This window comes from Ovis canadensis, chromosome 1, assembly GCF_042477335.2.
Source record: "Ovis canadensis isolate MfBH-ARS-UI-01 breed Bighorn chromosome 1, ARS-UI_OviCan_v2, whole genome shotgun sequence".
Classification (NCBI taxonomy): Eukaryota; Metazoa; Chordata; class Mammalia; order Artiodactyla; family Bovidae; genus Ovis; species Ovis canadensis.
Genome location: NC_091245.1, coordinates 277,665,422 through 277,690,809, shown reverse-complemented (window position 1 = coordinate 277,690,809; position 25,388 = coordinate 277,665,422). Strand labels below are relative to the sequence as shown.

Below are 25,388 nucleotides of genomic sequence, written 5' to 3'. Positions count from 1 at the left end.
CAGGAGTCCTGCGGCCTGAGACGCCGGCCCGAGGTCTGCGGGGCGGCGCGGGAGGCGCCCGGGAGGCGCCCGGGAGGCCCGCGCACCCGGCCGCACAGCCCCGGGGCTGCCCAGCACGTCTCGAGGCAAGGCCTGGAGGCTTCCGCAAGCCTCTGTGCCCCCACGAGGGCGCCCCGGAGGACCAGCGCCGCGCAAAGGACAGGTGAGGAGAGGAACGCGAGAGACCCACACCCTCCTGCCAGAGAAGGCTGGGAGCTCAGCCCAGGCCCGCGTCTAAAACTCCGCGAGCACTGGGCTGGCCAAGCACGTTTACCCCGTGAACTACGCGGCCATGAACGAGGCTCTCCCCGCGAGCAGAAAAGACGCGCAGATCTGTGCAGCCCTTCCCCACTCCAGGCCTGCTTCTGCCATGCGCAACCACCACCGAGAGCGAATACTACCCTGGAGACTTCCAAAACCTATCACCCTGTCCTATGCATTTGTTTCCATATGAACACAAGTCTGGGGTTTTAGTTCTCTCTCCTGGACATAACTCATAAGAAAATGGTTTCCTCAGTGCAGCCGTTCGGTTCAACGTCCTGTTTCTAGAATCTGATCCATTACTTTGCTCCGGCTGTTTTTCACGACTGTGTGCACCAGGCTTCCATTTCCAGGGGTCCTCAGCCAAAAGTGCTTCCCAAACGGTAATGTGCGTAAGGATCCCCTGGGAGCTTATTTTTTTAAAAAAAAGCCAAATGAGCCTTTGTTCCTATCACAGGGCTATACACTATGGCGCTATTTTCCCCTGAGGTTTGCAGGAAGTTTACAGTGTACCAGCAAGCTGTAAAGCCAAATGCCTCTCCACTGCAGACTTCTCTATCTGCTGTTTATTGAACTACAAGTGATCAGAGTTAAATACTAAGCAGAAGATCTAGAGATTTTAAAAAGTACATGTGTAGGAAGCGAAGTATTTGAAGAAGTTCAGAAAATGACTAATTATACAAACGAGTAGGGGCGTTAAGATGAGAAAGTGCAAGGTGGCTAGCTTGGGCAGGGTGACTTCTCATTAAATTGAATCAGAAAACTTGTCTGCTGCAGGGTGGATCCTTTAACTTGAGAGGGAACAGGAAAATTAAAAGAGGCAGCTGTGACAACGTCTTTAAAGCTTTGAATTCAACTGAGAAGAAAGCTCGGAGGGTGAACCAGAGAGTAATTTTACGTTGAGTTGTCCAAGGTCCAGACAAATAATATTTCTATACCATCTGAGGCAGATTCTATACCATCTGAGCCGCCAGAGAAGCCCCAAGGCACACACGGAACAGTATTTTTAAAATCGTGTCTTATGATACGCAGGGTTTCCCAGGTGATTCAGTGGTAAAGAATCCGCCTGCCAACGCAGGAGATGCAGGTTTGATCCCTGGGTTGGGAAGATCCCCTGGAGAAGGGAATGGCAACCCACTCCAGCATCCTTGCCTGGAAAATCCCAGGGACAGTGGAGCCTGGTGGGCTACAGTCCATGGGGCTGCAAAAGTTGGAGACGACTGGGCAACTAAACGACGTATTATATATTCCACAGAGAAAAGGGCTGGGGCCGCACAGCAGAAGACCCTGGATGGTGAGACTGTGTTTCCCTATGGCTACGCTAGTTTGACATTTTCTGTAATGAAAATACATCACTTTCATAATAAAAATAATAACCGTTAATTTTTAAGTGGTCATGCTGAAATAGAGATGGAGGGAAGCTGGGAAGGAGGAAGGAAGCAGATAATCAGTTATGGATGTTTTTTCCCTTGGAGGGAAATGTCTTTCAAACGGCAGTTCCCTTCGCATACTTCTTTCGAGTACGCCCCCCACGATTCTTTCCTATTTTTTTTCCTGGGATCACATTAATATTAAGGCTGTGATTATACTTTCAAGCGTAGAATGAAACTCGAGGAACTAGAATCTTCCAATTCCCAGTCGTTTCCCTGTAATCAGTGCTGTTTCCCATGCAGCGACTGGCAGCTATGAACTCTGCAGTGTCTCAAGGGTAAAACGCAAGGCCCTTCCCCTTTCCGGCAGGACCCACAGCGTGCCAGCCACTCGATCCCTGTCCTCCCCGTGAGCCACCGGCGCAGCGACCGTGCCGCACACTCTCCCGAGAGCAGAGTCCTCACGGGACTTCTGTGACAAACTGCAGCCTTGATGGGCTGGTGACGCACAGCACAGAAAAGGGGACACTGACGAGTGGGAAGCAACACGCGGGGAAGGGCTGCGGGCCCGGGAGCGCCAGGGGCGGCTCGGAAAGCACCTTTAGGATGGTGATGTTCCAGGTGAAGCTCTCCACGGCCTTCTGCAGCTTGCGTTCCTTCAGGCCCTCCCTGGTGCCGATGCTCTGCAGGTGCTCGTGGAACTCCATGGCTGAAAGAAGCAGAGCGACAGAGGATGTTACTTCCCCACCCAACCTGAGGCCATGGGCTGGCAATATCTGCCTTTCCAGGTATAGCTAGAAAGATTCCAGTCTCCACTGGGATTTCAGAGGACGAAATAACAAAGTTCCCACAGGGGAGGCAATGCCAATTCACAGCCCCAGCAAGGCAGATGGCATCTCTGAGTGCGTGCCTGTGGACTGGGAGGCTGCCCAGGGCACAGATGACCATCCGCGTCCTTCCTCTAGAGGTGGGGGCGCTGAAGAGACTCAGCCAGGTCCAGAGACTGAGGCTGAGGGAGCGGGAGGGACCGCGGACCAGGGCCAGGCTTTGGAATCTCGGAGGCTGATGGTTAGCTCCACCAAGGTCTCAATGATGCTTCTGAACTGTGGTGTTGGAGAAGACTCTTGAGAGTCCCTTAGACTGCAAGGAGAGCCAAGCAGTCCATCCTAAAGGAAATCAGTCCTGAATATTCATTGGAAGGAGTGATGCTGAAGCTCCAATACTTTGGCCACCTGATGTGAAAAGCTGACCCATTTGAAAAGACCCTGACGCTGGGATAGATTGAGGGCAGGAGGAGAAGGGGACGACAGAGGATGAGATGGTTGGATGGCATCACCGACTCAATGGACATGGGCTTGAGTAAACTCTGGCAGTTGGTGATGGACAAGGAGGCCTGGCGTGCTGTGGTCCATGGGGTCGCAGAGAGTCAGACACGACTGAGCGACTGAACTGAACCGAGGTCTCAATGTTGGCAATTAGGGATGAAAAAAAGCACAAAGCACTGTGTCCTGTCGCAGTAAGACGACCTGAGGTCCAAGACCAGGCCTGCAGCAGAGGGGAGAGGATGAGAGAAAGCCAGGGCAGCCTAACTCTTATAAGTCACATAATCAGTGCATATTCCTCACCGCCATTCAAAACAGCATGAACGCGAGAGTGGTGGGACGTCCTCTTCCTGATTTAATATCATTAAAACTCACGCGTTTTTTTTTTTTACATATTCACTGCAGTCGGTTATCGCATTGCTGGCCAATGGGAACCCTGCAGGTGGGTTTCTAAGTCCTTCTGAGGTCACTGATTAGACTTGACATGTCCCTTGCTTCTGGCATAAGACGTTCTAGAGTTAGCAAGGACACTGCTCACCTGGGCCTGGAGCCGGGTACTTCTCCAGGGACCTCTGGATTCTTACGGCAGAGAACGGTGCTCAAAGGCCACGATCTGGGGGCCAGGAGTGCTCACCGTCACTGGGTTTCCACTGTTTCCCAGGCTCTTTCGTGAACATGTCTTAGGTACAGGGCTATTTTTTTTAAGGGAAGAATAAGGTCTTGCTTGTACTTCTAATTCAAATTTACAGATACAATGTTTTCAACTATTTTTTTCCTTAAATCTTAGACTTATTTCTTTGGCAGACAATTAACCACATCAACATAACTAATAGTAAGACTGCTAAATACAATTTAAACTCTACATTTTTTTTGTCCTTAGGGCACGTCTCCTTGAGAATGTAATCAAAGCAGTGTTCTAAGGTCAGTCAAGGTAGTTTTCTTTACATGGTTATGTCCGTAACAAAGTACAGTTACGTTCATTTGTTTCCTTTTTATCCCATTGTGCATGTGGGAGTGTGAAATGTTTTTGCTTTTTTGGATAAATTTTTTTTTTATGATTCCTGAGTCCAGCAGCGTGTCAAGGTGCATTCAGGTAAATCTCTCTTTCTTCCTGGATTCCTCTACCCTAATCCCTCCCTCTCCCTGCGCATTTTTCTGCGTTCTTAGCTTATCTTTTATTGTCCTCTTTCTCCTTGAAGATCCACGCAGAGGTGCCCATATACCCACAGTCCCCCATGTCTGGCACAAGAGCAGCGCAGCGTGCACAGCGCTCTCTGGCTGTTCATGCAGCCACGGCGGGGACGGCTCACTGCCCACGCACCGACAGAGCGCCCCCCCAACACACTGTGGAGGCGAACCAGCCCTCACGGGTAGACGTGGTCTCCAGTCTTTCGCTGTCACAACCAATGCTGGAGCAGCTGTCGTTTCACAAGACATTCCCCGTGCTCTTTTGTACATTTTCCTGCTCAGCTGGGCACCCAGTTTCTCGCTCCCCTTCTATGCAGCATCGCTTCAAAGCAGTTCTTTACACAGTGATTGACAGGAACTTTATTCCTTAGTGTCTTTGCACGGTGAACAAGAGCTGACATACAGGATAAATATAGTAACCTGCCAATCTCGCCTTGCCTCTTCTCCATTTCCTCTCTCCTAAGAGGAGCCAGGGCCCTAATTCCTGTCATGCTAATAAAGCTTAAGAAGCTCATTGGTTTAAAAAGGAACAGTAATTAGTAGCAGTCATTACATTGTCCAAGAAACTCCCACAATGACCCTTCTGCATTCGGCCTCTCTTTGGACAATGCCCAGCTTGGTCCCTAACCTCCCCCCAGCCCACGGCTGGAAGCCTGGCACAGAGGGCCGCATCCTCCATATCTGCTTCCGACCTTCCCTGGATGTTCTTGGTTTAATACACTGAAATAAAAGACAAATAATAACCATGACTAGGTGGCAATTATGTTCTAAAATCCAGGATTTCTGCTAAAGCAACACACACACACACACACACACACACACACACACACACACACACACTTCTCCCTGGTGGGTCTGAGAGACTCCCTGGCACACGCCTTGATGACTCAGATCCACCTCCTAGAACGTGGCCAGACGAGGCCCTGACAATAAGACCCCAATGGTTCTTTAGTTTTAATATTTCGCCATCATCTGGATTTCAGGATATTAGTCTTTAATATCCATATTTCGGGTAGTCAGGAAGCATTACGGTCTTAGAAGCACCACTGAGACTCGGAAGGTGGGCGTCCAGATGGAACATGGAAAAGAGAGGAGACAGGGGAGAGGGTGGAGCAGTAACGCTCTGTTAACAGGCTGAGCTCAGACAAGCGTCCAGCCCAGAGTGCAAGGAGGCAGCCTTCAGAAAGCTCAGAAGAACAAGAGCCAGGGGCTGCCGTGGGAAGGACTGAGGACTCAAGGAAGAAAAACAGTGCGGATGATTGAAAAATGATGCTGATACAGAGGAAATGTGGAAACATTTAAGAAAAAAAGTACAGCTGCCTAAAAAGCTTGTATTCTACACGTCTATTAAGGTACAGCCGCGATGGAGAACAGTATGGAGAGCTCTTAGAAACCTAAGAATAAAACTGCCATACGACCCAACAACCCCACTACTTGGCATATTCCCTGAAAAAACCATAACTGAAAAATACACATTTACCCCAGTGTTCACTGCAGCACTGTTTACAACAGCTAGGACATGGAAGCAACCTAGATGTCCACTGAGAGGTGAGTGGATAAAGAAGTGTGGGACAAGCACACAACGGAATATTAGCCAGAAAAGGAACACATTCGAGTCCGTTCGGATGAGAGGAACGAACCTAGAGCCCATTATACACGTGAAGTCAGTCAGAAAGAGAGAAACAAGTATCATACGTGAATGCGAATATATGCGATCTAGAAAAACGGCACTGATGACGCTATTTGCAGGGCAGCAGCAGAGACACTGATATAGAGACGGACCTGCAGACACAGCGGGGGAGGTCCCGGGGGGAGCAGAGCAGCCAGAAGCACATCCGTTATCACACCGGAAGTAGCCAGCCAGCGGGGACCTGCTGCGGACGCTGGGAGCTCAGACCCGGTGCGCAGGAAAACCTGGGCGGGAAGGGAGGGTGCTGGGCGGGGGTTCAGGAGACAGGGCGCCTGTGTACGCCTAGGGCGGGTTCATGCTGATGTGCGGCAGAAACCAACAGGATATTGTAAGGCAACTGTCCTCCAATTAAAATATTTTAAAAGTGAGATAAGACATTTCACCCTTATCTTCCCCTTCTTAAAATATCTATATAGTCAAGTAAAAGTCCAAAAGGAGGCAAAAAGTTAGGGTTAGGGTGTGTGTGTGTTTGTGTGTGCGAGAGTGTGTATGTGTGTATGAGTGTGTATGTGTGACTGTGTGAGTGTATTTGTGTGTAAGTGTATACGTGTATATTTAATAATGAAGTTCTTTAAAAGTGGGCACAAAAAGTGATGAGCTGAAACATGGAAAATTTTGTTAAAAATAGGAAAGCCTGTATTTTAGAAAGTAGCCGACTATCTGTTCCATTGGTAGGTATTTCATTCCTTGGTCTGCTACATAATATATCTGTTTCTTTAAAAGAATTTTCACGTTATCAACTTACAGACGGACTGGTGTAAACATTCTGCCAGTCCGCTAACAGGCAGCACATGCTGACTTCGGATTTGAAGGATCCTCACTTTGACTCACACAGCATGACTGTGCTGCTCACTGCTCTCCTGTGATGCGCCAAGTCCAGGCCAGAGACAAGATCAAGGGAAGCAAAAGGCCACTCACCAAGCACTTCACGCGCACTGCACGGGAAACCTGGAGAGAGGCTCTGGAACTTTCCCGAGTAAACGGTAAAGAAGAATTCGGAGGAGACTTTCAAGACGGGGAGATCACATCAAAAGCTCACCCTCTGCGTGTGGGGCAGCTCCTACAGGACAGCTCGGGGACGCCGGCAGGAAGACCCCATACTTTCCGAAAGGCCAATCGGCGTCCTCGGAATGGGCGAGGGCAAAAGGCAGAGGCAGAAAGGGAGACAGAGCTTCCAGAACAGGGGTCTGCGCCCGGGCAGGGAATCGTGAAGGAGGACACGTTTGCACACTGGGAAACCCCACACAGGCGGCGTCACGGGGGAGCTTGGGAACCCCAGAGGGCGGAGAAATGGCAAGGGCAGGTGCTCGAAGGCAAAAGGCGCGTCTACCTGCAGACCAAGCGGCCTGGCCCTGCTAAGGGGCCCCCAACACAGGGCCAACTCCTCTGGGAAAGCGCACAGCCCCTGGTGACTTCCCGCAAGTTCCAGGCCCGGCAGGTACTCCCCAAACGCCCTAGCGTGACTGAGCCCCAACAACCGGCTCCTTTCACCCCCGTGTCTTGGCCGAGAATAGAGACCTGCAAGCAGGAGCAGGCCCAGGGCCAAAGCAAAACAGCAGGAGGCTGTGCGAGCAAAGGGGAGAGGGGGAGTGGCCACGCGGCAGGGGCAGCAGGTTAATTCCCTGGAACTAGCGTCAGACTGTGAGCCTCAGATGTGCAGACGACACCACCCTACGGCGGAAAGTGGAGGAGAACCAAAGAGCCTCTTGAGGGACGTGAAAGAGGAGAGGGAAGAGTTGGCTTAAAGCTCAACATTCAGAAAACGAAGATCATGGCATCCGGTCCCATCACTTCATGGCAAGTAGATGGGGAAATGGTGGAAACAGTGGCTGACTTTATTTTTCTGGGCTCCAAAATCACTGTGGATGGTGACTGCAGCCATGAAATTAAAAGACGCTTACTCCTTGGAAGGAAAGTTATGACCATCCTAGACAGCATCTTAAAAAGCAGAGACATTACTTTGCCAGCAAAGATCTGTCTAGTCAAGGCTGTGGTTTTTCCAGTGGTCGTGTATGGATGTGAGAGTTGGACTGTGAAGAAAGCTGAGCATAGAAAAATTGATGCTTTTGAACTGTGGTGTTGGAGAAGACTCTTGAGAGTCCCTTGGACTGCAAGGAGATCCAACCAGTCCATTCTAAAGGAGAGCAGTCCTGGGTGTTCACTGGAAGGGCTGATGTTGAAGCTGAAGCTCCAATACTTTGGCCACCTGATAGGAAGAGCTGACTCATCTGAAAAGACCCTGATGCTGGGAAAGACGGAGGGCAAGAGGAGAAGGGGACGACAGAGGATGAGATGGTTGGATGGCATCACTGATGGACACGGGTTTGGGTGGACTCCAGGTGTTGGTGATGGACACGGAGGCCTGGCGTGCCACGGTTCATGGGGTCGCAAAGAGTCAGACACGACTGAGCAACTGAACTGAGCATCAGATTATGGACTTTAGGAGCAACTAGACTTTGGGAATAAGTACAAGCTGGAGCAAGGCAGGCTCTGAGTTTGAGCTGACCCCACAGTGCCCACAGCAGACTCAGAGACCTTCCTGGAAATACTGGAGGACTTTCCGAGGAGGCAGACTGACCGGAGCAGGGAAGTGGGGGAGTCACAGGGACGTTCTTCTCATGTATATCCTGTATGTATTCCCTCCCCCTTTTCCCCACAGGGTTACGATGTTGTTCTTTATTACTCCTTTACTTTGTATAGCCTTTCCTGCTTTTTAAAAAAAAGCGCCTTATTTTAAAAGAAATTCACTTCATTTTCCTAATTTTACTGCTTAGCACTGCTTGGTGACACGGCAGTGTCTTCCATGCTTTCGACTCTGTTTTGTCTTCCATTCTGCATTTCTGGGAGTCCAGTTTTAGCGTCCATTTTCCCTTAAGGGTCGGTTACTGGCTTGAGTCCTTGCCTCTTTCGTGACTCCCGTTGCTTCTCATTTCCTCCTCTCTTCTTTTCCGTCTGTAAGTGTGTGACTCTCTTTGGGTGTTCTTGGCTGTTCGATGCTGCTTCACCTTTAGTCTTGGGGTCATGTCTTCTCTGTGGCCTGTGAAGTCCTGGTGCTGAAACCCAAGGGGTTGGACTGAAACCCCCGAGGTGGGAGACCAGAGTCCAGGACTTTGGACCACCAGAGAACTCCTGACCCCATGGAACATTAACAGGCAAGAGCCTTCTCAAAGACCAAGACCAAGCCTCCACCCAAAGGCCTGCGAGCTCTGGTGCCAGACACACAAGACGGTCAAGATCCTGTTTTTTAAAATGACTGGCCCAGCTGACATAATTATTTATTTCCAGATTATTTTATATTGAACAAGATTTTTTAAATGTTTTCTAGTTTCTTTCTATTCTTTTTTTTTTTTTTTTTTTGGTAAAAGAACTCCAATACGAAACAATCAGGAATACTTATGTGAAGAGGTGAACTATCCTCTAGGATTTCTGTAACAGGTGGACTTTCCATAGTAGTTCTGTATTTCGGTAGTCAATATTCATAATACTAAGATACAGAAGGGCTCATCAATTTGGATAATGAAAATAATTTTTGATGTCTGAAGTATTAACACCAATTGGGCAGACAATAACACTTACTGATCACACACCATATACAGGTCATTTGACCATCGGTTGTGTTAAGTCCCACTAAGACCCATTGCTTAAACGTGCTGAACACTGTAAAAAGCTCAGACTTCTGGAAGCATGGGAAGCAAGCCCGGGCAAGGGAACTAGTGCCTATATTATCTGACAATCCTTTCCTGCAGAAATCTTTGTAACTTTGCTTTGGAATACAGTGGCTGAGTGTAGAGGCATTAGTGCAGTGAAGAGGGTGATAGCATTAAAATCATGACATGAGAAGACACAATTTCTGCTTCTTTAAAGTCAATGCCAGAATAAACTCAGTAGGTGCAGCTGCAAATGAGGATTTTTGCATGAGGAAATATAGTATGTAAGGGAGATTTAGTAGGCTCTTAAGGAGTACATATTACAACATGAGACTTTATAAAATAAATTACAAGCAACTGGCAATGTAAAGATGGCTTAATCTTTCAATATTTTAAAAAATAATCAACCAGAAAAGTTTAAATGTCTGAAAACTTGAGGACGTCCATTCTGAGTTTTCACTAATGACTGAACAGAAAATGAGAGTGAACGGCACCTCTGGTAGCTGACTGCCCTAGTTCTGGTTGTGAAATCGTCAGCAGTTATGTTACATAACAAGGCAGAAAGGGAGTTCTGTCCATGTCCTTGGTGGAGTAACAAGCATGCTGAACTCTGATTAAAGAAAGGCGACTGTGGGTGTCTGTCCCCCAAGACAGGGCCTGGGAGCAGCCAGGACGCTCAGCTGTGGCTTTGGGGTGCTAGCTGGGTTTCAGGACGCCAGGGCCCCCCTTACTTCTTCAGGAACAAGTCCTACGTGCTGGCCCTTGGGCCAGCGGAGGGAGGTCAGTTCTGCACCCCGCCTTCTTACTAACTCCACCATTCTCTCCAGGTGCAGGCACGCAGCCCTTTGTATTGACACAAAGTACATATGTGGGTTTCTGCATGCCCCTAGTTTACCAGCTATCAGCGTGTCTTTTGTCCACCTAGGCTGCTGGTATTTTGGGGTGACAGGCCCTGCACCCTGGGAAGGGACGGGCCATCTACACAGGCGTGGTGCCCAGATGCAGCTCTCGCAGGCAGGCAGCCTCGTGCTAATGCTGCTCAGTGGAGTCTTTACAGGTCTAAGAAGGATAAGAAGAGAGGCAGGAAAACCACCCAAACCAGTCTCTCCTCAGCTGGTAGAGGACCACACGCTGCAGCGCCCCTGGGTGAGGCGGGGAGACGCAGACCTAGACAGCTTCTGCGCAAGCTCTGCTCCCTAGCCTGTGACAGGAGGGGCTGACACAGGGCGCCTCCCGACACCAAAACACGTGTGTGTTATCCATGAATCCTAGTTAAGAAAAGCCTCCCTTCTTCTGAACATAGGCAGAATTTCATTCTAGGTTTCTTTGTGATGACCATCAGCAAAATCAGTATTTCAAAGTTTCTAAGCAGATTTAAGCCCAAAGCCATCTCATGTTCTTACAGAAAGAAGGTCGCTCTTAGCTTTCACAGCCTGGTGGCCTCGGGGAGAAGCAGAGGCAGGCAAGCTTCCCGCCATGGACCAGCCTGCAGGTCTCAGAACAGAAACCAGGCCAGCAACGCTGAGGCAGGAAGAAGAGGCGCTGGTTTTCTTTCGGGAGTAAGTTCTATTTCCCAGCAAGGACCTTCCAAATACGATGCCCACACATCATCATAAATTTGCGCATTTTAGAGCCATGGGGAGTAGCTTGCCCGGCTTGGTTGTTTAACAAAGTAACCGTATCTGTCCTCTTTGTCACTGCCCCATTCCCTGGTCTGATCTGAACAGAACGGCACTGTCAGGGCCTCAGATGAAGCACGTTCTACGTGCCCACGTTTGCTTCAAAGGCAGAAGGTCACATGTGGGACAACTGTTCAACAAGGCTGGTGAAGGAATCAAGGTTCCTTGATTCTACTTCAACGTTGCCTTGCAGGCAAGGCAAAGATAACCGCCAATTCTGGTCAAAGAAACGGAGATCTCTGCTGAGTCTGAGCACACTCCATGTGAACACCAATACTAACCATGTAAACAGTCTTCTGGAAAACACGATGTGATACAATTTCAACGTGCAACATCATTTAACAGTCAAAATATACAGTGTGTTCAAAAGCACGAAGTCTGAGGGCTGTGAGCATATCACCCAAATCCAACGATGTGCTTGGGAACACGGACTAAAACATGGGTAAAAGCTCAAAACGCAGTGAGCGGCCACACCCCCAGCACAGACCCGGCGGCGCCTGCTGCAGCAGCTCTTCTGTCAAGAGGACTGTCTCTGAGCCCCAGCTGTTCTGTGCCAGAGACGCTACGGCTAGGTTCCTCTGACTCTGTGACCCCAAGTTTGTGTTCCCAGAAGAAAGCCATGGGTTATTTTTCTTCAGGGATGTTAACCAAGAAGAAAAGCTGCTCATGTTCCTTTGTGGAAATGAACTTGAGAACAGGTCATCAAACAGCAGCGGTGGTAGCGGTTTAGTCGCTAAATCAGGTCCGACTCTTGAGATCTCATGGACTGCTGCCCGCCAGGCTCCTCTGTCCATGGGATTCTCCAGGCAGCAGTACTGGAGTGGGTTGCCATTGCCTTCTGCAAGGGATCTTCCCCAATCAAGGCTCTCACCTCTGTCTCCTGCAGTGCAGACAGATTCTTTAGCCGTGAGCCACCAGGGAAGCATCGAACAGAAGACAGAAAGCAAACGGAAAGGCAGTGCTCCTACAAGAATCCAGTTCATTCTGCTCTGCAGGGAATGGAGCACACAGGCCACGTGAATAAATAGGAGGTCCCTCCCTGGGACCCCGGTGGACCTTTCCAACTATAGCTACGATGGTAGATTTTAAAAATTGGTATGGCCCTGCAGAACTAGATTGATTTCCATGTAAAAAACTATATCTGAGAAATTTACTGCTTCTTTCCACATCATCTCTCAAAAATTTAAACAGCTCAGATTTTTTATAGAAGGGGGTGCTAGTTTCACATAATTTTCCAATTATTCTTTCAAAACACTGCAATTTAAATATTTTGTTTTTGAGGGGCTTAAAGCTTAATGACAAGAGATGAAATGCAATGCTGATAGATTATCACCTTTTCAAAAAGTTAATAAAGAAGTGTAAACCTTCCAAGATGATACATAATTACATTAGCTGAAAACATGAGTGCAGCTGCATATAATGGAGTGGAGAGAAATTTCTACTCCTATCAAATTTCCTGCTTCCCATCACGGATAAATCTAGATGAAAACCAAGCAGTCATAAAAATAAAAAATGTAAAATACATGATACATACAACCCTAAGATATGAAGAATGGGCTTTGCTTTAAAGGAAAGGGAGGCTGAGGCAGGAACACGGCAGCCTTTCCTCTTTGCAGAAAATAAATGGCATTTTCTCATGCCAAATATGAAGCGGATGCCCTCTCAAACATCCTGGATAGAATTTCTATACCCATCTAAATGATCTGAATCTAAGATATACCATGTAGCTCATGGTTCAGAATTTTCAGAAGCAACTATAATTTTTAAAAAATACTCACAAGGGACAAATCGATCTCAAATGTATACACTGAAAGATTACTTTTTCACCTGAAACTGTACTTTGCTGTCCTAGAAAGCTCTTTTATCACCCACATGTCCCATGCAGAAATATTTTGTGCGTGCGCTGAAAACAGAAGCCAGAAATAGGGAGGGATACTTCAAACGATGACAAAGAGAGATATGTATCGATCATTTTAATGTTTTTCCAAATGAGGTTCAGTGAGCTACTTCCTGGAAGGTGGAATTCCACGGAACACAAGTCTGTCAGGGACTCATTTCATCACAGTTTAAAGGCGCCATCTGGCCTCAGCGCACACCATCAAAGTACCCTGGGAACAAAAGAGGGATCACTTTTTCCGCCTGGTTCACAAGCAGAGCCTGCCCAAAGGAGCGGGCTTTGCCACCCACGCCCTGCGCCCCCAGCCTCGTGGTCTGAAGCGGGGCGCCTCCCGGGTGCAGGCTCCACAGGCCCTGCGGAGGCCCAGAGCCGCCGGACTTCGCGATTCTGTGAGCAGATGTGGCAGCCACGGCTCCGGCGGCGGCGGTCAGGCGCGACCATCCAGGTGATATGGTCCAGGTGAGGTGGTCCAGGCATCACTAACCCTCCATGGGGCCCTCCCCACGCCGCCCTCTAAACGCAGGCCGGAGGCTCAGAGGAGGAGCAAATGGCAGCCCCTCTAGACGGCCCCCTCCCTGCGGTGACCCCCCCAAGATGAGACCCCCCCGCCAGGGACCGCATGCCTGGACGCCCCGGGAAGTCCCCCCACCAGCGCTGGAGGCCCGCACGAGGCCCTCCGGACGCCATGCTGCCCACCACTCCCCTTCCTTCTCCCCCTCTTATGTTTGACCATATAAAAGTCACATGGCGCAATAATTCAAAAAGCAGAGACTGGTACACGGAGTGTCCCCACCCCCGGCCTCCTTGTCGCCTCCCCCGGGCAACCACTGTGACCTCCTCTCCAGCGGCCTCGTCCAGAGGGTGGCGTCCTCAGCAGCGCTCGGGGCTCCAGTCTCCAGCCAGGCCTTTGAAACACCTTAGCAAACAGCACCCAGAGAAGGCGATGGCACCCCACTCCAGTGCTCTTGCCTGGAAAATCCCATGGGCGGAGGAGCCTGGTAGGCTGAAGTCCATGGGGTCGCTAAAAGTCAAACACGAATGAGCAACTTCACTTTCACTTTTCACTTTCATGCACTGGAGAAGGAAATGGCAGCCCACTCCAGTGTTCTTGCCTGGAGAATCCCAGGGACGGGGGAGCCTGGTGGGCTGCCATCTATGGGGTTGCACAGAGTCGGACACGACTGACGCGACTTAGCAGCAGCAGCAGCAAACAGCACCAACCCAGGCCAGTATGTTTGCCTGGAGAATCCCACGGACTGAGGAGCCTGATGGGCTACAGTCCATGGGGTCGCAATAGTTGGACAAGACTTAGCAACTACACCACCACCAGCAGCAGCAAATAGCACGCACCGTCTGCCTTGCCTTTTAAAACTATGTCTGTGTATACACACATACCCATATACTGATACTACTGATACATGTGCTTTTTTTACCTTTATGTATGTATAGCATCTTCCTTACATACGTGTACACATGGAGTGTGTGTATGCACACACACAGGTAAATATACACACACACACACGACTTTTTTGAAGTGGTTGCTTAGGTCTCATCACATGGATCTGCTGTGATGTATTGAACAAGAACCCTCCTACTGAACTCAGGTAGTAGCGCTGAGGTTGTTCTCGATGTTATAAAGAAAACTCTATGCATCAGTATTTCCTTGAATACGGGACCAGAGCCATGGCATAAGCTGACTAGGAGCCGCTGGCTCGAGGTGTGCGGCGTTGGTGATTCTGGAATTTACTGCCACGTGGCCCTCACAGGTGTGGACCGGACCACGCCTGTAACCAGGGGAGAGCCCTCAGCGGCCCGGGAGCCCCCTCCCCGTCAGTCACAGTCCCTGTGTGCCGGGACTCTGGGGTCTGTGATGTGACTGGCTCTGAGCCTCGCACACCGGCATCTCCCTGATGCACCTCATCCTCTGGAAGCTCAGCGCCCTCCCGTCCCTGTCTGACTGAGCGCTGATGCCCCACACTTGCTCTCCTGTCTCCCCAACGTCCACACGCTCAGGACCAGGGCTGTGTCGTCTCTCTTCACCATCCCTTCTCCGATGAGCTTGGTCTCCCGGCTTGGAAGACCACCTTTGCGCTTATGGTTTCCAAATTCATTGCGTCCAGTCAGGACCGCTCTCCAACATTTAGACTTGGAAGTTGACCAGGCTCGTCACATTTGACATGCCTAAAGCCGCTGATCGGCCCCCTCCAGCCCTCTCTCCCAGGGTCTTCCCCGTCTTGGTAAAGAGAACCCAGCCAAGAACCCTGCAGGCCCACCCTCCTCCCCTTCTGCTGCCCCGTGTCCGACCCATGTATAAATCCTGGGAGCGTGACCATCAGAGTATCCAGCATGTGCGCGTCATCGCCCCAACCACCCCGGGTCAAACCGCAGTGCTGGTCTGGGGGGCTGGGTGGGAGAAAAGCCTCCCGGGGGGTCCTCCGGCATCTCCATTTCCCTGCCCACCCCCCGTGTGTCTGATGTGGCCACACCTCCGCCCTGACCGAGGAGAAGCGCCCTCTCTGAGAGCAGGGCCGGCCTCCCTACACCAGCCTGGCCGATGCAGCCTGGTCCTGCCATCCCCGCCCCGGCTCACGGCCCCTCTGCCTGAGATCATCCCCTTCCCTTCCCGAGGCTTGAAACACTTGTTCGCCACCTGCAGTCAAGCCTGCACGGAGCTCACTGCTTCCCTGAGGTCTGGGCTGAACCCCGGATGGAAAGGAGCATCCGCCCCCAGCCCTGCCCGGCACGCCCTGTGCCTTTGGCCTCACTGATCCCAGAACACTCATCACTGACGGACCCCGTGAGCGCTGTCTTCACTCTGCTGCTTGGTCTCAGGTCTACCGCCTGACTTCCGCTCTGACGAGGCCGGGTTGAGACGCTGTGTTCCCACCCGCCTGTCAGCCGGCCACAGGTCTGCGGCATCTGCGGTGCGTCTGGACATCCTCTCATTTCATTCACGTCTTCTGAATTCCCTGGCTGTGACCTGTGCTCCTGTTCTTTGCAGAGAACACGAACATCGGGGTTGCTGGCCTTTTTCGGGCTTTAGGAGCTCCTCCTGTGTCAGAGACGTCAGCCCCCCGGTAACGCAGCGCTGGCTTTTTTCTCACTTTCTCATTTTTGGTGCAGCTGTGCTTCCGCTCGCCTTTGCCGTACAGAATTCTTCCCACACGGTACAAGCCATCAAGGTGCTCTGTGCGTGTGGACGTTTCGTTAAAGCTTCTGGACTGGTGTCTCCTCTGGCCTGCTGCTCCCACACCCGTCTGCGTCACGGCCGCTGCTGACCCGGGCCCGGCTGCCCCTGCGGGCAGTCACCCTGGGTTTCCCCCTCCATCAGCCTTGCTCCCGGACAAGCCGCCCTCCCAGCTCAACCGCCGGCTGAGCTCTGGTCCCCCCAGCGCCCTCACGACTTCTTGGCGTCTGTGGTTTCACTGTGAGTGAAGGGAAAGGCGCTCTCTTTGCGACCCCATGGAATATCCAGTCCATGGAATTCTCCAGGCCGGAATACTGGAGTGGGTAGCCTCTCCCTTCTCCAGGGGATCTTCCCAAGCCAGGGATCGAACCCAGGTCTCCTGCACTGCAAGCAGATTCCTCACCAGCTGAGCCACCAGGGAAGTCACTGACTGCCGGTTAATTAGAGTGCCTGGGGCGCATCTGGCGGCTCCTCCAGGAGAGGAGGGTGCTGAGGGCCTCAGAGGCGTTAAGGCTTCCGTGCCTCGCCTTCGGAGAGCGCACTCTGCGAGGTCAGAGTCAGGCACGCGCTCCCCGGGAAGCGTGCCGACGGGCTGCAGCTCATGCAGCTGTGTCGCAGCGGGGCTCACCTGTCAGTCTCGTTCTCTTCCTAAGCACCCGTGATCAGGGCGCTCCATAACTGCTGCGTCGGCCACTGATCTGAGGTCGCTGCATCTCAGAACCCCTGGGGCCACCAGGGAAGCCCACTGTCGCTTAGAAGGAGGAAAGGGAGCCGGAGAAGCTGACTGACCAACCCCACGGCATGCAGCGGGGCACGGCACGGAGAGCCCAGCACGCGGGTCCCCAGGGACAAGCCTCCCGCTCCCGTGGACCAGGGCTGAGAAACCGCCTGAGGTACACCAAGACGGAAGTCACAGGCTCCTGGGATCCCTTCATCAAACCTCGTTAACAGAACACCCGTGAAGTGTTTCCAGGATGACCTCTAGGGACGATTTTACGTGTGCTGTGTTGAGTGACACAAGGATGTGAGCAAAGCAAGTGATGGATGGTGACAGGTCACTTCTCTGGAAACCCCGGCTCCTACGATCACACTGAGCTCCGAGGAGTCTGCCCATCAACAGAGGGCTCCAAGCAGCCCCATCCTGCTCATGGGGGTCTGCCCGGCGTCCTGCCTGTTCACCCGACACCGCGCAGTCGGGCGCACTCTGCCTCGAGGTAAGATGCATCTATCAAGCTCCATCACGGGGAGAGGCCAGCAGACCAGAGGTGGCCGATCAGGAAGAGCACAGGAGTCAGACGGGCAGGGCCGACGCAGCAGGGGCTGCAGGAGCGGTGGGGAGCGAAGGTGGGAGGAGAGAGTGGGAAGCGAGCCAGGACCCTCAGGGATGGGGTGCCAACAGGGCCCCCGGGGATGGGATGCTACCCCTGGGAATGGGGTGCCAACAGGACCCCCGGGGATGGGATGCTACCCCTGGGAATGGGGTCCTAACAGGACCCCCGGGGATGGGATGCTACCCCTGGAATGGGGTCCTAACAGGCAGAGTGGGAAGCCCCAGTGTGCAGGTTAAGGGTTCCCCCCAGAACTTAAGGCTCTTGGGGATATGGCTGCATCACCCACTGCAAATAACAGACACGTCTCAAGATGACCCTGAGTCATCAAAAGTTCAGATGCCTTTTGGGAGCCACATTTAAGGAAGCAGGGATGGTTTAGAACCCAGTCCAGGAAAATGTCCATTAAACGGATGGAAACGAAGGGTAAAGAAAGCTTCTGTTATTTCCGAGCTGCCTTCCGTCCCGCTCCATGTGGCTGCATCCCTGCCAGTGAGGGACCTCTGTGAACAGGTGGGGGGTCCCGGGCTTCCTTTCATTTAGAGCTCCGTCGCCCAATGCCTGACAGTCCTCCCCAGACAGCAGGGAACGGACTGTCCCGCCAGACGAGGAGCCAGGCTCTTGCCCAGCGGGCGCGGACCCCACCTGTGCACCGGGCTCCCTGGGGGTGACTGCCTGCCTCGCCCCCGGTCCCCAAGCCTGGGGGTGGCCACGCCTGCTCCAGGACCACGGTGGCCAGGGACTCCTGCCACAGCCCCCGCCCCGCCGCCCTGCTTTCCTCCTTCGTAGCTTTAGTAAACTCAGTTAGAATGAGTAGTGACTCAGTGCTTGTGAGACAGACACACACGCGCAGTTTAAAGAGCGAAGAGTAGTCCCCCCCCGTCCCCCTCTCCGGAAGCAGCCACATTCAGCCCCTTTAGCTGAGTGTGCGTCCTTCTTGAGCACTTGGGTCCACATTTCTTCCTTTTAATTTTTTTTATTTTTGGCTGCGCTGGGCCTGCGTGGCGATGCGGGCTTTTCTTGAGCCGCCTGAGCGGGGACCTCCCTCTGTGGGCGGCGTGTGAGCTCCTCGTGGCTGTGGCCTCTCGTGTCCTGGAGCGCTAGGGCGCGTGGCCTCAGGAGCGTGGCCTCAGGCTCCGGGGCACACACACACACTCACAGTCGTGCCACACGCCCACAGTCGTGGCTTAGCTGCCCTGGGGCACATGGAGTCTTCCCAGACCAGGGATTACACTCCAGTCCCCTGCACAGCACGTGGATTCTTAACCAGCGGATCAGGAGGGAAGCCCCTCCGTATTTCTAAGCAACGCACTTCCACTGCTGAGACTTCTCTCCCAAGCATTACCTATTAATGCCTGGGGGAAGCAAGCATGGCCTCCTGCCCAGACGATGGAGGAGGATTGGGCTGCGTTCAGCCTCCCCTACCGTCGGGCCGCACAGGACACAGGGCGTCCGGCCAGCTGGGATCCAATCGCTTCTGAATCCAGCTTTCCAACAGCTGTCCTCTCTTATCCCCGCCTAGTCCCCAACTCCCAAAGGCACGTAAGTCGCACTGCGGGCTGGCTCCCCCTGCCACCGCCAGCTTCAGGCTCAGCTTTCTCGAATCAGCTGCGCCAATTCTCTGGTTATCAGTTTCCAAAATTTTGTTGCCCCCAGTTTCTTTGTTCTTATTAAAAAAACAAAAACAAAACCTTGCTGTCATTTTAATGAGGCTCAGAATCGAGCAGAGATTAAGTGGATGTGTTAATTCACCATCTTGGAGAGGAAGTTAGTCATTGATTTCTGTTTTCTTTCCGGAGAACAAATGATTTTCCATTTAAATTCACCCGATAAAAGCATCCAGTGCACCCAAGCAGAGCGGGCTGGTCTTCCCTCTAGATCATCTTCCTATCTTTTTAATGAAACAGATCAATTCAACTGACTAAACAGAAAATTAAAATTCAAACACAGGCTGCCAGGTTTGGAGGCATTGAAGGACAGGAAGAGCTAGATATTAGAAAGAGGAAAAGATGTTTCCCCTGGAAGAGGCTGGCTAATCTTTCGTCAGCTTTTACAGACTTTTAGAAAGACCTTGAGGGAACACTGACGGTGCTGTCCCCTCTTGAGGCTTGTTCCTAACCCACACCCCCAACTTGGCTACTTCTTGGGAGAACAGCCCTTGCTAGACCAGGAGGCTGTGTGCTGTTACTCAACTCAGACCCTTCCTGCACCCCGTGGCGGCCAGGACTCACTCAGCCCACATCCCTCCCCGTGATCCGAACGTGCAGTCGGTCTCTGCCGCTGGCACCTCTAGCTCTGAGCAAACGCTCCACACCCTGCCAGCCCTGGCTCCTCCTTCTGACCCTCCCCAGAGCTGTGTCCCCCCTTTTCAGGGGAAGACACCCCTCCCCTCCACAAGGCTCCACAGCGTAGCTCTGCATCATCGCAGAAGGGCGCGTCTCCCACTTTCTAGGGTCAAGCGTTTCACGGCTATATTTTAAGCCTGCCCTCCTCACTTCCTGCATCCTTCATCCCAGGTGCATCTTTTAGCATCGTCATCTTTGCCTGCCCTGGAGAAGGGATAGGCTACCCACTCCAGGATTCGTGGGCTTCCCTGGTGGCTCAGCTGGTAAAGAATCCACCTGCAATGTGGGAGACCTGGGTTTGATCCCTGGGTTGGGAAGATCCCCTGGAGAAGGGAAAGGCTACCCACGCCAGGACTCTGGCCTGGAGAATTCCAGGGACTATACAGTTGATGGGGTTGCAAAGAATCGGACACGACTGGGCGACTTTCACAATCACTCTTTGCCTCTTCACTGGATCTTCCACATTCCTAGGAACATCGTTTTCTGTTTAATATTTCCCCTTAATCCTCGTGGCTCAGATGGTAAAAGCATCTGCTTGCAATGCGGGAGACCCAGGTTCGGTTGCTGGGTGGGGAAGATCCTCTGGAGAAGGAAATGGCACCCCACTCCAGTACTCTTGCCTGGAGAACCCCATGGAGGGAGGAGCCTGGCAGGCTACAGTCCACGGGGTCACAAAGAGTCAGACATGACTGAACAACTTCACTTTCTCTTTAATCCTCTAAACGTCCGTGCTGCCATACTCTCTTCCTTAAAGAGCGGGCTCTTCAGGAGCCCCAGTGGTCGCCACCTGGCTGTCCCCACCACCCTCCCTTGGTTCCTCCCGGTCACCGCTTGGCATGCAGGTCCCTGACCCAACGCTGGCTGTGGGTCTTCCCTTCCCAGGGCTCCTCCCCAGCCTCAGTCCCTCTTCCCAGTGACAGCATCAGGAGACACATTTCTAGCTCCGAAACATCAGTTACACAGTGGGGAGTCTGAACCTGTCCAAACTGGGTGCAGTTTAACTGGGTGCATACCCATAAGAGGTGGGTATGCAAGTCTTTATTCTCACTTAACTATTTACACGAAGGTTTGTGTTTAAAAGTCTGGAATACTTCTAGAACAATCCTCTCTCGTAGCACTTTGGAGACCTAATCTTCACTTTCTCATTGCAAGATTAAAGCTCTGGAAGCAGAAGAATAATTACTTACCAAAAGTAAAATCTTATGCAAATATTTTTGAGCCCAGTACAGACTAGCAACTCTTCAGATGACTAAGAATGATCTGCCTTACGATAACTGTTAACACGAGAAGCAAAGGTTCCGGGGCTCTAAAATAAGCACTTGGGATAACAGAAGGCCCACGTAGGCGGCCGGCAGTAATTGTGAAACCAAGTGATGATTGGACGTGACTCTGAAGGGCTTTCAACCCAGAGCAGCTCAGACCATTACAGTGGGTATCCGCACCCCCACCCAAAGCAAAACCCTTAACAGGCAAGACTCCACAGCTTTTTAAATACAAGCAAATATATCCCTTACTAAAACCAAACGGAAAAACAATATAAGGCCGCACGATGCCAAACATCATCAAATGTCATAAGCCAATGAAGTGGCAAAGACCTGCCAATAACTCAGACTGTTAAATGAATAACCAGCTCCTTTTTCCCCAGTAAATGTAGTTTCAGATGCTAACAGTCCCCAATTCTCATAGCAGTACGTGCATTTAATAGAATCGAATACTTCATGAAAGCCAAGTCACATTTAGCCAGTTTCTATCTGAGCGACTCCACCGCACAGATGTTAGAGCAGAGGTCATGGGTGAAAAGAGTCACCCAGCCTGCAAGCCTGGTGCGCAGGTCACTGCCCGGTTCGGAAGACAGGACACGTTAGCAGAAGAGGCAGTGATGGAAGAGGCTCGTCAGCTGAACCAGACACGTCTGAGGGGCTGAACAAAACAGGCCCCTGACCCAAGCCCTGGAAAGCCCTCGTGGGAGACGGCTGAGGCCACAGGAAGACGAGGACAGGCTGACGGGAGGGGGCAGAGGCCCTGCCTTGTGGGGTCGGCGTGGAAACACACAGGGGAGCAGACAGAGCCTGGCTGGACCACCAACCCGTACCTGCCCCTTCCTGCAGGCCTGCCTGCGGTGGCCCTCCGCACCAGCCACTGTGATCGTCACTAAAGGCTCAACGTCTCCCCTTCCGCTCAGACACCAGGGTTCCCCACGGCCGCCCCAGCCGAGCCCAGGGTCACACACGCCGAGGACTGTATCTGACCACGTGCTTACTTTCGTACTTCCTGTTTGATCTGAAGGTTCTAGAAAACAAAAATCTTGTTTTTTAATATTTTGGTATGTAATAGGTCTTACAAGTACCTTATGTACAGTACAAGTTCAAAACACATTTATTAAACGAACAGACGATTGAATTGATAATTTTTACATAAAAGATTGGCAAAGTAAATGGGCCAGTCAGCAGTGACCATGCATAGGAACTTAGAAGTTTGGTCAGAACTTTAGATGTCATGATTTTTATGGAGGGCAGTAGCATGATAAAAATGGTAATTATTAAACGGTGACTGTCGTACCTTGCTTTAGTTCTGGTGTTTCGCAAAGGACTAGGCGTAAAAAGGTTACTTTGTTAAAATAATGATATTTTGCTAACAAGATGAGGACTTCTGTCCAATGTCCATATTCTTCAATAAACATCAAAAGAGAAGCTGTCCCACGTATCTTTGCCTTTAATCGATTTTAAAAGAGTTCATTTCTGAAATGAGAGATGACTTTTTTAAGGCCAGGTAATAGTTATGGTCTCTTGATTTGAAAGATCAGCAACCAAAACCCCAAGAAATTAAGGACAGTTTCCTTATTTATGAATTATGAATATTCTCCATGTTGACACTCAAAATTTGAAAATCGAAAGAAGTCCATTTTGCCTATTCGTACCACAATGCAGAACGCTTGACCTTTTGGTTTAATCATAGCTAAAATTAATGAGATGGTTGTTTACATCAGCAGAATTTTATAATCCAGCGTAACATTTGGTTGTGAAATAAAGGAATCCATCAGCATGTGGAAATGCTGGTGTATTAACCGTTTCAAGAGGCAGCAACTGGGATCTGTTCTCCTTGCTAAGAACTCATTTCTTCTGTGCCCGGTCTCACTTGCCCTGCGTCTGCTATGAAGTCGTGGCTGGTGGGGGTGGCCGCTCAGAGAACACGCAGGAGGAAGAGATGAGCGCTCAGGTCTCAATCTGAGCAGCAGGTTAGAATGCTTTAACAGCCGTGGACTCTTAAACCATGCCCCAGACCACACCAATACGCTTTAAAAGCTCCCCCCATACCCCCCACATCCCATGTAAGTCTGTTATGCAGAACCAAGGAACCAAGGAATTCCTTGAGAACCAAGGAATTAGTATTTTCTTTAGCCATGAAAAAACACTTTTTATATCTGATTTTTTTTTTAAACATAGTATCAAAAAGATGAAATAGCTTAGGGGCAAAATAGAGGATGCAACTAACGTTGAAGGAAAGAAAGCTTCTCACTCACCTGCCTTCTGACAGTGCACAATCTTTTCATACACGGCATCTGCATTCTCAATCAGCGCCTTCAGGGACTGGATCATCTGGAAGGGAAGCACCCGGACAGGCGGTCACACGGACAGCGGGGTGCAGGAGGGTCCCCGCTGGAACCAGGCCCTCCCCCGGCCTGGCCGAGCGAACGTGGCCACACGCCGCCCCCTCCCGCCACCCGACATCCCACTCAGGTTCACGGGGAAACCGATCAAGTCACACCTCGCTACACAAGCGCCCAGACCAGACTGTGAGGAATGTGTCCCCAAGGTGCTCACACTGGACGTGACCCTCGAGCCAGCACCGAACTGAGTCCCTTTCAGTATGAAAAGAAAGGGACATGGGTGCACATCCGATCTGTCCTTCATGTTAAAACCTCATCACCTTATGGAAAGCTGCAGCGCCCAAATGCCTCACTCACTTCACCCGAGATGCCTCCGTTTGAGAAGCAGTTTCAAACTTCCGATGAGGATCAAAAACAGCATTTATGTGGTGCATCAGGAACGCTATCACCCAGACCAGTGTTTGCAGTGTGCCTATGAGTGATTTTAGAATTCCAGCATTGAGTTCTTGTTCCACACTGCAAGTGCTTGTTTTAGGAGCTATGTCTGAATTAAGAAAAAGGAACAGGGTGCAGCTGACCCATTATTTTACTCACCAAAGTGTTGGGAAAAGATCTGTCTGAAGTAAACTTTTTGGCTCTGAAATTGCTATGAAAATCGGAAGGCCAGATTCAGTTCCCATGATTCAAATAGGTACAGTTATAATCCTCGCCATAAGGGTAGACGCTCACTTTTTGTATTTATCTTTTTAAATTTAATTTTCATTTCATAGTGGAGTATAGCTGACCTACATGTTGTATTAGTTTTAGATGGACAGCTAAGTGATTCAGTTATACATATATCCATTCTTTTTCTGCTTCTTTTCCTATACAGGTTATTATGGAATACCGAGTATGCTTCTCTGTGCTATATAGTAGGTCCCTGTTGATTATTAGCTTTTTGTATTTAAATGTCCAAATATTTCATGTGATAATATTACTCATCTCTGCTGCATCACCATTTTACTTTATATAACAAACACCACTCCAACATTTTCCATTCCTTAAATTCTGCCTAGTTTTGCTTTATAGTACTTATCGCCAGCTGCCACAGTAATTATTTTATAGAAACTAAATGTATGTAGGTTGGATTATTTATATAACTTGAAAAGCACCATATTTTATTAGTTGTACTTATTTAAACTAAAGCATAACCAACATGCCTCTTAAGAAGTACACCAGATTCTTAAAGTGAGTCACACAGCATCTATCGACTTCCACTGTTCTAAGAAAATGGCAGCAAACACTGTGAAGTCTGAAGGTCAAAGCAGGCGTTCACTCAGGCCTTCATTCATCATCTGTGAGGCTCCCTAGGGGCAGCCCTTGAACGCACACTGGGGCCTGCAACCTAAAGGACCCAGTGGCTGTCTGCAGGAAGTCTACAGCCCCATGGCAGGCCTCCCGCTTAGGAATTCAGTCTTTCCACACTTGGTCTTCAAGATCTGAGTCATTCCTGTAAATTAAAATACTCTACTTTACAGCGCGACATACTGAACAGGCAGTGACAGAAACGAATAGTTCAGAACTCGATGATACCGATGGAAAGTCATTTGTACCATTCCACAATTTGCATACCGAAAAGGTTCAGACCGTCATCAGTAACCTTTCTCAGCTCTGATGTCGAGCCAAATAAGAGACACCAAGAAGCCAGGACGTCTTCCAGCAAGGATGCTGGCTGTCCCAGCTCAGTGTCAAAGAACTGGCCAATCGTGCCTCCCTCATTCAAGCTGAGGGAGAAAAAAGCAGCGAAAGGCACCTGGCCGTGAGACAAGTGGGCAGTGCCAGAGTGGTA

The 25,388-nt window shown here is 50.7% G+C and overlaps 1 protein-coding gene across 6 annotated transcripts in view; it reads right to left on the bottom strand.

Moving 5' to 3' along the window:
- The window catches only part of PLCL2 (phospholipase C like 2), a 212,637-nt gene that overhangs the window by 31,246 nt on the left and 156,003 nt on the right, over positions 1–25,388 (bottom strand). For 4 of the 6 annotated variants that reach the window (XM_069568763.1, XM_069568752.1, XM_069568774.2 and 1 more), the window contains 2 exons: positions 23,474–23,549; positions 2,270–2,379 (listed from right to left, as the gene is read on the bottom strand). In XM_069568763.1, coding sequence (XP_069424864.1) covers positions 2,270–2,379; positions 23,474–23,549 — 186 coding nt within the window. Of the gene's footprint in view, positions 1–2,269; positions 2,380–22,306; positions 22,692–23,473; positions 23,550–25,388 lie in introns of those variants that run through there. The other 2 variants (XM_069568733.1, XM_069568723.1) reach the window with 2 other exon arrangements.